The following is an 11820-nucleotide window of genomic DNA, read 5'->3' as shown; positions in this document are numbered from 1 at the left end:
GGTCTCCTGCTTAATTTCTCTAGTTCCACCTAGGAAGAAAATAGTGCTTTCTGTGCACAAAGAAAATAAACATCTTTTTGAATTCACACTTAATACAAAGAATTTTAATTTACCTTTAAGAACTTACGCTTCCAATGTAAAACTGGAAGGAAAGAATGTCTAGGAATTAGCATGGAGCAGATAAAGGAGACTTTAGCTTCTTCACAAGATGTTTTGACATAGGCTGCAATAATCTTATCCATCAGGGCTGTGTGTCTGTTCTCTACTTTTTTCTTTATGGGAAACACCCAACTTCTTGACAATTAAGCTTAGTTCAAGGTGAAGGAGTAAAGTTGAGGAAAAACACATTCTCTTGGGGATGATCAGTCCAGATCCAGTGTGGAGACTTGAGTAGACATGGTGGGTTTTACAGAACCCAGAATAATGACCTGAGATGGTAAACTAAGCTTTACTTACGGTCTGGTAGAAAGGAGAGGAATTTCTGGTAGGTACTGGAGGGGTGCCTCTGACTGCTTTTTGGGAGGAATGAAGATGAGACTACTTTGGTACTTGGTTTCTTATAAGAAAACAAATTATGGGAGCTAGGCTAGGTTAGTCAACACAGCAAAGGTGAGATTGACCCTCATGGTGGTGAACTTCGTGAGTTCAACAACGTGCTGCTACTGTGCTATTCATAATAACACTGACTTGCCTTTGTCTTGTTCTGTTACCTCAGGCTAACTTTCTGCCTTTTGATTCTCCATGGGGAGAATAAGATGCTTTAAAACAACAAAACCAATCTAAAACCAGAAGAAAAATAATAATGGTGCTATGGGTGCTTCAGGAATAGAAGTGACTGGTTTGAGCTTTGGTCCATTTAGGAGTCATCACTTCAGTACTGAGGGATTTTTTTTTTTTTTTCCTGTTTGGCCTTCTGGGACATAGCTGAGGAGACTTCTTTCTGTGATTTGTTTGTTTGTTTTTAAGGTGTATACATGAAAGACCTGTAACAGCCTTTGCTTTAAGAATGCATGCTTGTATTTTGGAATATGGAATTAGTCTTGGTCATGATGTCAATACTTTCACTAGGTTGAATTAACTCTCTGGACAATTTTTCAACTGCTAAAGCTAATTAGGAATTTGTATTTCAGTGATGTTTTAAGTTTGTAATCTGTTGAAGAAACCATTCCAATTCAAATATATGATCCTAAATAATAATTCTTTTGCTGGGATACTCTCAAATGAGTGAATGGTTGTTCTTTGAAGTACACTGTGTTGATACTTGTGTTATCCAAACATGTTTTAGCAGTAAATAAAGATAATGGAATGGAATTTTGGGGAGGGCTCTTATGTTTATAAAGGGAACAGAATGCAGTAAATAGTTAAGCATTGCTCAAGAGCCAGCTTAGAAGTTAGGTTACAATAATGTAAGTATTTTTTAATCAGTAAAATTTTCTGGTTTTCCTGTAGTTATCTGTGGGTAGTCTTTATTAGTTTTCTTCACCTGTGGAGCACATATTTTGCATGTCTGGAGTTCTGTTGCATTGCTAAATGGACTCAACTTATGTTTAAAATAATTTTTTAGCTTTCTTGTAAAACAGTGTGTTGTTTTTGTTTTTAACAGGAATATGATGACACTTTCAGATTTGAAAAGATTGATTAGTACATTCATTGAGGTGAGCGTCTTGTGCTTTGTTATGCTTCTTTTGAGCTGTAATGTCAGAATGCTGAAAAAGACCTGTTGTACAAGTCATGAAGCACATGAAAATGATGCAGCTTCTCTAAATCTTTAGGAAACTGAAATTTAGTGCCCAGTATCAAGTACTGCATTTTCATGGTTTGCTGTGCAGAAGTTTATTGATAACTTCCACTCTTTTGATTGCTCTTGCAATTGTAAGAAATTTTAATGATACTGAAAATTTTGAGGTCCAAAAAGCAAAGATAATCAAGATGATAGCTTGGGGGAGAAACAAAAATGTTATATTTGATATGTGAAAAGCTGGTTACAAAGTATATTAAACTTGGTTGGGGTGTGTGGTGGATCAATAAAGCAAAATAGACAATCAGAATTATGGGAATATTTTAAAAATGAAGAAAACTTTATGGCTATTGAACCAAAAATAGAAACCACCTGAGTGTTTAAAAGAGAATGGTGGAGGAGTGTCATCCAAAACATCCAAGTGGTTTTGTTTCATGCCATCTGATGATGGGACAATATTGGCTCAAGACAAGAAAGGGGAAGGATAACAGTTCTGGATAGTACTGTGATAGTGCAACACAGATGAAATTGTAACAGATTCTGAAGATTAATACCATAGGGTCCAATTAGTCTAAATGATTGAAAAAAAAAAATGCTGTTTTTCCTGCAACTACAAAATGTGATCTGGATAGATTCTTAAAGCTGACGATGTTCTCTTTTCAATGCTGCAGGAGTGACATCAGTTGTCTACAGAAAGTGAACTTGATTGAGATCCTGCAATACAGGTGTGTTCCCTAAAGCAGGTGGTTCATTCTTTTCTAATAATTGAAGTCTTCTATGCTTAGAACAGATATATTTCAGAATCGAAGGAAATGTTGTTACAAATTCTGTATTTCTTGTATGCTGATGAAATCAGACTTCCTTCTGTGGAAAAGACCTTCTTGGGATTCCATACATGGACAAGTTCTTCTAGTTCTTTGTGATTTAAACATACTCAGTCTCTTGTAGATTTCCTCTGATAAATAATAGAAAACCAGAAGATTAGATTAAACTGCCTGTAATTCTACTCAAACTGATAAAATGCCTGGTCTGAACAACCTGTGTTTAGTTGCAGATAAAAAATCCTTTTGGCATAGATTTGTCTTAGCTTTCAGTTGAATTGTAGAAAGGCTTGTAATGAGAACTGTAGGTAGTTTACCAGGACTGCTTTTTCTTAATGTCATCCTAAATGCATTAAGTAGATGAAGCAAATATGATACCCAATTAAAATGGTACATACTGCCAATGCAGATATTCTTTTCAAACCTAGATTTCATTAAACCTTTTTTATTTTATCTATGAAAAAGTCATGATGGAGGTAATCAAACTAGGGAAGAACTATGTCACTTAATAAATAGGCAGGACCTTGTGTCTAATTTCTTGTGGGTATTGATTAGTGAAGAAGGTAGAGACTTAAATCCCTTAAGGAAATACAGATTACAGAGAGATGACTTAGTATGAGGGAATTGGAAGAGCTGTCTTTAAACTAGGATATAAATGCTGTGGAAAGGTATTCCACCTTTTTAGTGTCCTTGCGAAATCTGCAAGTAGCTACAGATACAGCAATTTCTAACACCTTCTGTGTTCAGAGATTGCTTATAATTTTTTTATCAATTTATGATAAAGGCAGATGTAGAGCTTTTAAAGAATCAATGTAGGCAGATTTTTATCATAATCTGAGACTTGTAGAACTCGTATCAGCTTTATGACGTTATGCAGAATGGAATGTTGTGAATAAATTCTTCCTTAACTCTGGCCAACACAAATGTACTTTTAACAGTTGGTAGACATGCGGCATTTTAAATTAAGGCATGTTAACATGGGCTGTCTTCCAAAATGGTTAGCTTGGGATATTTTCCAAACATTCCTTCTGCATATTCAAATGAAGCATTTAGTGATGTAATTGTTTGCCACACAAATGCTGATCTTAACTTCTGAGTTTTATTCTACTATTTCTTTGTGTTACATGGCAGTGGCATGTATCAACAGGCTTGGTTTAAGAGAAGAGCTTTCAGATTTTATTTTTCCTGCTGAAATTCCTAGTGTTCTTCTTGAAACCCTTTTATTAGGAAGAGTAATCATGTTGATAGACTTTTAGTACAGACTTCTGAACAAGGCAACACTTTACACTTTTTTTTTTTTTTTTTCCTTCCCCATTTAACTGTGAGGTTGAGCAAGCAGTGGAACAGAGGCTGTGGAATCTCCATCCTTAGAGCTATATAGAAGTCATCTGAAGGTGGTCCTGGGCAGCCTGCTTTAGGTGACTGCCTGAAGGGAGTTGCACAAGATGACCTCCATAGGTCCCTTTTGACCTCATATATTCTGTGATTCTGTGAATTGACATTTTATAACTGCCTAGTAAGCTATTTAATGCTCATACCAAGCCTGTGGTAATGTAGATGACTTTAGTTCAGGTGTTAAAATGGTATTTTGACCAAACTTCTTAAGCATTCGGAGCTCCTGTCGACAATACGTCAGGCATTTTATTATTTACTGGAGAGACTGGCCCTTCATGGTAACTGGCTGTGTCAGCCCTGCAGACTATGTACATACTACGCACATACTTAGTGTGGTACCATGCTGATAGTTAATCAGAAGGGTTATTTTATCTAGTGTAGAAGATTCTGTTATTTAAGAATTCTGTAAGACCTTACTTTAGACCAAAACTGTTTAAAATGCAAATTTGTATCTGATTCCTCTGTTGGATGACAGTTTCATGTTTAACCAACGTTTATCTACATAGGCATGGCATAACTGTGAGCATCTCTCTGGTATCTGTTTGAAGAGGACACTGTTGGGGGGCCCAGGTATTTCTTTTATATTTTATAGTTATAGAGGTGTCCGGACTCTTGTAATGGTCAAAGATTTCCAGTAGAAGAGGATGAGACAAGGATTAAATGCATGTGGGAGACTCTGGACCTAGGCACTTCATGCTTTTGATGCTAGCTGAGAGGGAGCTTGATAAACACTTTTACCAGCTTTTCATAGAAAAAACAGGTAAGAAACAAGCATAATTGTTACATTTAATGTTAGTAGAAAGATGCTTCCTCTCCTGCCCCTTTAGAGTTTATTCAGAAAATACCTTGTTCTGTGTTTGTTTTATCTTAGAACTGTGTTTTCAGTCATATACATATACTCATTCATACCTACTTTTTAAAATATAAACTGGGAATTACTTTATTTGAAGTTAAAACACTTTTAGCCTGAAACCATACCAGATTTTAATTTCTTCACTGAGGAAATAATCTGATTGGAAGCATCCTTGCTGTGGATTCAAGGGCTCTGTCCTGGTGTTTATGCTGATTCTTTCCTGTACTGGTGCTGCTATAAATTCAGGGTGGCAATTGGATGGCTCATAACCAAGGTTATGCCCTGATCAGTTCCGCTGTTGTAAAGAGCCAGCTGTAAGCACTGATCACCTTTATAAAGATAGTACTAACTTTCATTTAAAACCAGAGTTCTGTTCAGGAGTCACTTGAACTGAAAGGTTAATCCTTATCAACAAATTATGAAACAAATGCTGTGAAGTTCAGATTTTATGGACACATTTGTGATGACGTAGATAATTTTACTGACATAAGTAAAAAATTGACATACACTTCATTCCTTGTTCAGAAAAAGAGTGAACCTTATGGCTTACAGTAGGATGAGAAATCTATTAAAAAAAGTTTCCTTTATTTTAGTTCAAAAAGTCTTGGAGGAAATGAAGAAATCTTTGTGTGTGTGTCTGTCTTCTTCCTTTCTAAAAAGTACCCCAGTTAATTGTTCTGTCCCTTGCCGTAAAGATATGAAGCACTCAATATTACTACCGGTGAAGTTGTGTTGGTAGGCAAGTTGCTTCTTGGATTATTGCTTGTTTTTCAACGTTTTTTTCTGAACATTTTGGTACTACAAATCATTTAATTATCGTCTAATTGCATAGGGAGGATGCATTCATTGTAGATGTTAATTTTCAATTTTCTCTAAAACTGCATGATGCAACTAAAGCCCTGCTAATTATTTGTCATGCAAATAAGAAAACTTCTACCATTTTGCAAAGCAATCATCTAAAACCTCTTCTTGTTGATAAGATCTTCAGTAAAGTAGAATCCTAACTGTCTCTTACTGAGTCCCCAAATATTCACATACTTAGTGTAGTCAAACTGATGTGCCTCTTGCCCTGGTTTGGAATGTTGGTTAAGTTCATACAAGTTGCAAATTTTACACTCAGTTCTTCATATCTTCACCTCTTGTTCAGTTCTTGAATTACATGATTTTGGATTTTTAGTTTTTCATTCTTTAAATGCTGGTACTAGGTATGATAACACTGTGAAATCTGGAAAAATCTGATCTCTGAATGTAACCTGACCTCTGATGAAACAAGATTTATTTATTGTATGTGTATAAATGCCATAATTTCAGAGGAAGTTTGCCTCCTTGGTGTTCTACAGTCTGTCTTAGGAGAATTTTTTGAAAGCATAAAACTGTTCAAGCGTGTTTTAGTGTGTGTATCTGGGGCTGCAAGATTCAGGCTGCTTCCATTGCCTTACTATGGGATAACAAAGGTACTATAGCTAAGGAATAATCAGAAGACACTTTCTGCACATCTGGCCTGGCATATTAATGCCTACATTTGTCATTAGTGCAGTTATGTTGCCTTTTTCCTATACTGCATCAACATCTTAAGGATTTCTAATCTTTGCCAGGGCAGCTTTTGGGAGGTTTGCTCTGTTGAGAAGAGTAGAATGTTTTTTGTGAGCCAGTTGCCTTAAAATCAAGCCTAAGTGTCACTTGAAGTTCAAAAAAATTTTTGTTCAATCAGTCAAAATAGACAACTTCTCATAAAAGTTTAGAAAAAGCAGAAAATTAAGAAAAAACTGGCTTAGTTTACTCAACCTCAAAGAGCTCTTCCTCTGTCTACACTTGCTTACTGAATCTGGTAAGACATGCAGTAGCCTTCCTTAAGCTGTGGTAACAGGAGAGAGCGTCAGACTGGGAAAGCCTGCTAGCTTTTACCTTTTTACTCTTGTTGGAAATTGATTGGAAATCTATTCAAGCTTGTAGTTGGGGTGAATAAGTGCAATTTATGATGGTGTTTCAACTGAGTTTAGCTTCAATATTAATTAATCTCTCTGGGGTGACTGACCCTTTGTGCTCCTGAAGTGTTTGCATGGTGCTTGTGTACGCATGCATATGTTCCACTTAAGGTCTTCCTCTGTCTGAGAGGAAAATCTAGTCAGATGCATCACTTCTCATCTAAAATTGCAGGCATAAAGCATCGTGTAGGGTAACTTGTCAGTCTCTTCTTTTTTCAGTTATTCCAATCTCTGAAAAAATATCTCCAAACTTAGGGCATTTATTAATGCTACTACTTTGAGGGATATTGGCTTTTTAGTTATTACACAAGTTTTTGTTTTGGAAACATTTCTGCTCTTTGCCCAGAGCTCTTGGAAGTCTATCATGTTTTGGGTTGGAGTTTCTTTTTGTTTCTTCTTATTTGTTCTTCCTGTATTCCTTACTCTGGTATGTGCCTTTTGCACTGAAGCTTCTGAGATTTTGAAACAAGAAATTTTGTGCGAGATTTGACTTTCAGTGACGTTAATCTACTCCTAAGGACACCATTCCATTTAAGGTGTTGAGATAATTCTTGAAAAAGACCTTTATAAAGGTTAAACTTGTCTTCTGCATTACTGGGATACTAATTTTTGTTTCTGGCACTATTGTCTTTGGCTTCCAAATTGTAGTCATTGTAATGTAATTATATAGGAATTGTATAGATGCCATGGGCAGAACTGCAGAAGATCTGGCATGTTGCTAATTAGAGATAAGTGACACAACTTAGGCATTCCCTGACATGTTCTTGACAGGTTTTAAGAGGAAGAAAATTCAGGTGGTACCTCCTATAGGTGATTACCTATTTCTTTTCTCTTGGTGGTTCTCTTGTGCTCATTGCTTAAAATAAAGATAATTTTTAAACCCCTGAAATCTTAACCATTACTCAGTTACTCAATTCTTATTCTAAGAAGCACAGGACGTTCCTCAAAAGTTACTGTATAGCTTGTATATTCTCTCCCTTCTAGGAAGGCATTATTGAAGTTTCTTACAAATACCTGACAGAAGCTAGCCTAGGTGTCAGGGAAAGAAGAGATGAGGTGAGATGATCGATGATATTTGGAGATGGGGAAAAAATTACTCTTCAGTGGTCTACCAGCTCAGAATTTCAAGGTGGAAGGCACTATATGCTAGCTATGTCACAATTTCATTGACACTTAAACATCCAAAGATTACAGAAAAGACCTTATTGAAATAATTTTCCAAGGAAAGGTTGTTCCAAAAAAATATTCATGGATAATTCTGGAGGCTGAAAATACTATGGCATGTATAATACTCTTTGGCTTCAGAATGCAGTGCTTGAAGACTGAAATATACAATGTTTGCATTAAGAGTAGGGAAGCTGTGGTAAAGCCATTGCACATAAGTAGCCCAATTTCCCCTATATATGTCTTACTGTAATATTGGGCTACTTAGAGAGTTTAGGGCTATACTAAGTCTGTCTTATGGTAGTTCATGCTTTTAAACCTACTAATAGCGATTTATAGTTTCCTTTAAGAGATTTTGGTATAGCAGCTTGAACTTGATTTAGGTTGCTATTTTCCTTTTTTTCATTTTTTGACAGCTTTTTTCTGTGCCTTTAAAGAAATTGTGTAGCATAATTTACTACCAGATGTTTTTGTTTCAGTCATTGGCAGATGTTTCTCTCTTGCATCTAAAGTTCTTTCTAAGTAGCATTTGATCAGAAAAATAGGAGGAAAACCATGCCTTGGGCACAGACTATTGTATGAGGAATGTGTGATTTCACCTTAAATTCCTGCATGTCAGACCTCCTTTTCAGGTGATACTGTGGTTGTCTTTCTTCCCAAAAGCTTCAGTTTAACCATAGTAGGGTTAATTTGTGTAATTTTGATGTGGATGTTTGAAGTGGACAAAATGCTGTGGATAATCTTCCAAAATTAGCTTTAATCTTCACAGAGAAGAGAGAAAGCTTTCCCATTGCTAGCTGAATTGGTTGCTGAAGTACCTTTACTCACTGAATCCTCTATAGAACTTTACAACCTCAATTCCTTCTTAGAAATAACAATACAGATGACACAGCAGAAATGGCTTCTTGAGAGTAAGTTCAGTTATTTCACCAGATATGATCTGATTTCTGTAATACTTGGAAGTAGTGCTAAGAGCATTTCCTGGGTGAGAATGGATCAGTGTGTTTATAAAATGTTCCTTACCTTTACAGTGACAGGAGGTTTGTCTTGTGTGCTGTCCACATAAGTATTCCCTGTGGCAACCTCTTGTGGGTGGCTCTCCTGAGCCCTTTGATGTTTTCAGTCATGACTGGCCCTATGCCATGATACTGCAAATGGTGACATAGGGACCACTGATCAGTCAGGCTCATTAGGAGCATGAGTGGAGTATAATGCAGGGACAAAACTGCATTAAAATCCTTAGGTAAGTAAGGCAAGTGAAAGTGTGAGCTCTGTCTACCAGGAAGATTAAATAGGAGTTGAAGTGTCTGATCTAGTTAATCATTGACCACCAGAGTTTGTGCCATTGTGAAATAATAGTAGAGTTTCATCTAACAGTAAATAGTCTTCTATTGCATGTTCCAGTTATGTAATTTGAAGATAGAAGTGGCTTACTTAGTCCAGAAAAAAAACCTCACAGTTCCAGAAGTGTAATTCACTGCCTGCATACTACTGTTCAGTACAATAGCATAATGTGATGTGAATCTTGTATGGATTAGGGTACCTGAAGTGAATATGTGCAAAAGTGAAATGTTAATATATTATACTTTACCCAAAGAGGCTTTTTGTTATAACAACCTAAAATGAATAGTGAATAAACTTGTAGAAAGAAAATTATTTATTTATATTAATATGCCATTACTGATAGGTTAAATGAATGTCCTTAAACTACACTTCCTTTTTCAAATGAAAACAGATATCTTGCATATTACTTTGGCCAAACAAGGAGACGAGTAGCATTTTCTTCTGAAAAATTGAAAATAAATGTAAAATGTCTGGAAAAACAGCAATTAGGAGGGTAAGAAATAGTTTCAATATTTTTTTGAAGGGGGAGGAGGGAAGTTGAATCGTAATTTGTTTTAAATAAATACTAAGTTAATGTTTTCTGTTACAGACTGTATTTGTCTTTAAAAGAAAGCTGCTGCAGTTAATATTGGCAAAACTTAGTTGCAGAATTTTTTTTTTCATGGACTTTGGCTAATAAACCTCTGGAATAGCAACAATAGTAATCCTGAGTTATTTTAAAGGAACAAGCTTGGTTCTGTTTTAAAAACAACCTTTATTTTTTCATGATCATGAATTACAGAGAATCTTAGTTCATGGTTTTGCAATATTGTTGTCTCTGAATTGCTGAAATAGATGGAAATGAGTCAGGTGAAATAACTACATTTTATTCATAAAGTTCACCTGCCCTCTAGTACTTCTGCGTTGATGACTCTTCAGTATTATTCTGTTCTTAATTAATTTGTGTACACTGATTTTGAGCCTGGTGCATTAGAATTTGCTTTAAAAGCAGGGGTCTTTGCTTTGGTTGAAGCCTACTTTTCTAAACAGTGAAGATTCCTCCCTCTCTGACGTAGTGGTAATCAGCAGATAAAATTATTCTCAGGCTTGTGCTTTAATCTTTTTAGGTGGGTTTGTATCTTCTGTGTGTTTGGTCTAGCTACCTATTTGGCTCTTGTATAAAGACAGAAATGGAAAAATTGGTAAAAATGACAAAAGTGATCTTAAAAGAAAAAAACTATGTATTTAAAAAAAACAACCTTCAAACCAAATAAGGAATCTGATGTCTGGGTGTCTGAAAAGAAATGTTTGTTTGATTGTGGGTTTTTTCTATGTGTGTGGTTTTTTGTTTGTTTGTTTTGTGGTTGGTTGTTTTTGTTTGTTTGTTTGTTCAGGGTAAACTGAAAGCCAGTAAAATGGTATCACTGAAAAATGTAACAGCTGTTGTCCAAACCCAGGGAGTAAAACTGTGGAGTATTAAGTGAATATTTAAGCTTTTAAGGAGTTTTTCACACGTATTCCACTTTATCGTTTCCACAGTAAAACACTGCTAGATTTGCAATTATATTTAACTTAAACGTTTCACTGCTCAAATGATGAATATATTAACCATGAATATAATTTACCATTCTTGATTTCATCAATCAATGAGATTTCCAGATTGTCAGCAGTGGTAAACAAAAAACAATAATTATTTTTCTTCCTTCCTTCCCTTCCTCCTCAGATTTGTGGGTCTGTACTTCCAAACAGAATTTGTCCAGAGAGAAAATTCTGAATATGGCTTGATTTGCTCTTGATCTTGGCAGTGTTTCTAATGAGTGTCCCATGGACTCTATCAAGTTCAGGGGGTTCTACTCTAGCACTGAGGAGCAGAGCCCTGAGCAGCAGCCTGGTATCAGTGAAAACATTTCTTCATCGTTCTCCATAAAAGAGCAACAGAAAATGAGTGATTATTCTGGACTTGCAAATAACCATAGCCAGATGATTGCTGAAGACTCAGAAATTCAGACAAAGCCTGAACACTCTCATGAAGTTCTTCAGGAAGATATTGAAATGAGCAGTGGATCCAGTGGAAATGACTTTAGTGGAAATGACACAAATGAAAATTACTCGAGTGGGCATGATTCTCATGGCCATGAATCTGATGAAAATGGGAAGGATTCAGCAATGCTCATGGAATCTTCAGACTGTCATAAAAGGTAGTAGCTAGTGTTAAATAAATTTCACTTTTTGTCACTAAAGGCTAATTTCTGGATAGTAATTATGATACAGAGTGTATCTTCAGATTGAAGCTGAGTGTTAAAATGTGTAAAATACTATAATTCATAAAGAGAAGGTCTCTGGAGTTTTGGGAGGCCAGCTTCATTTTAATCTTCCTTATCTTTGTGCATTTAGCCTTATTTATATTTGTTTTTTTGGTAAGACAACTACTTTGTATATCAAAACGCATTGGTCTACATGTATGTGTAAGGATGCATCTGTGCTTAGCATGCAAAGCTATAGTAAGATGAACCTTTTTAGACAAATGGGTAACAGCTGTGG

General features: G+C 35.8%; 1 protein-coding gene across 1 annotated transcript in view; it reads left to right on the top strand.

Moving 5' to 3' along the window:
- The first annotated feature begins 1616 nt into the window (after window positions 1–1616).
- The window catches only part of PER2 (period circadian regulator 2), a 40270-nt gene continuing 30066 nt past the window's right edge, over window positions 1617–11820 (top strand). The window contains exons 1-4 of the mRNA XM_054386300.1: window positions 1617–1655; window positions 2410–2463; window positions 4461–4714; window positions 11003–11477. Coding sequence (XP_054242275.1) covers window positions 11104–11477 — 374 coding nt within the window. The 5' untranslated portion in view covers window positions 1617–1655; window positions 2410–2463; window positions 4461–4714; window positions 11003–11103. The remainder of the gene's footprint in view (window positions 1656–2409; window positions 2464–4460; window positions 4715–11002; window positions 11478–11820) is intronic.

This window comes from Indicator indicator, chromosome 13 (genome assembly GCF_027791375.1).
Source record: "Indicator indicator isolate 239-I01 chromosome 13, UM_Iind_1.1, whole genome shotgun sequence".
Taxonomy (NCBI): Eukaryota; Metazoa; Chordata; class Aves; order Piciformes; family Indicatoridae; genus Indicator; species Indicator indicator.
Note: the sequence above shows the minus strand (reverse complement) of the source record. Positions and strands in the feature narration are given on the sequence as shown.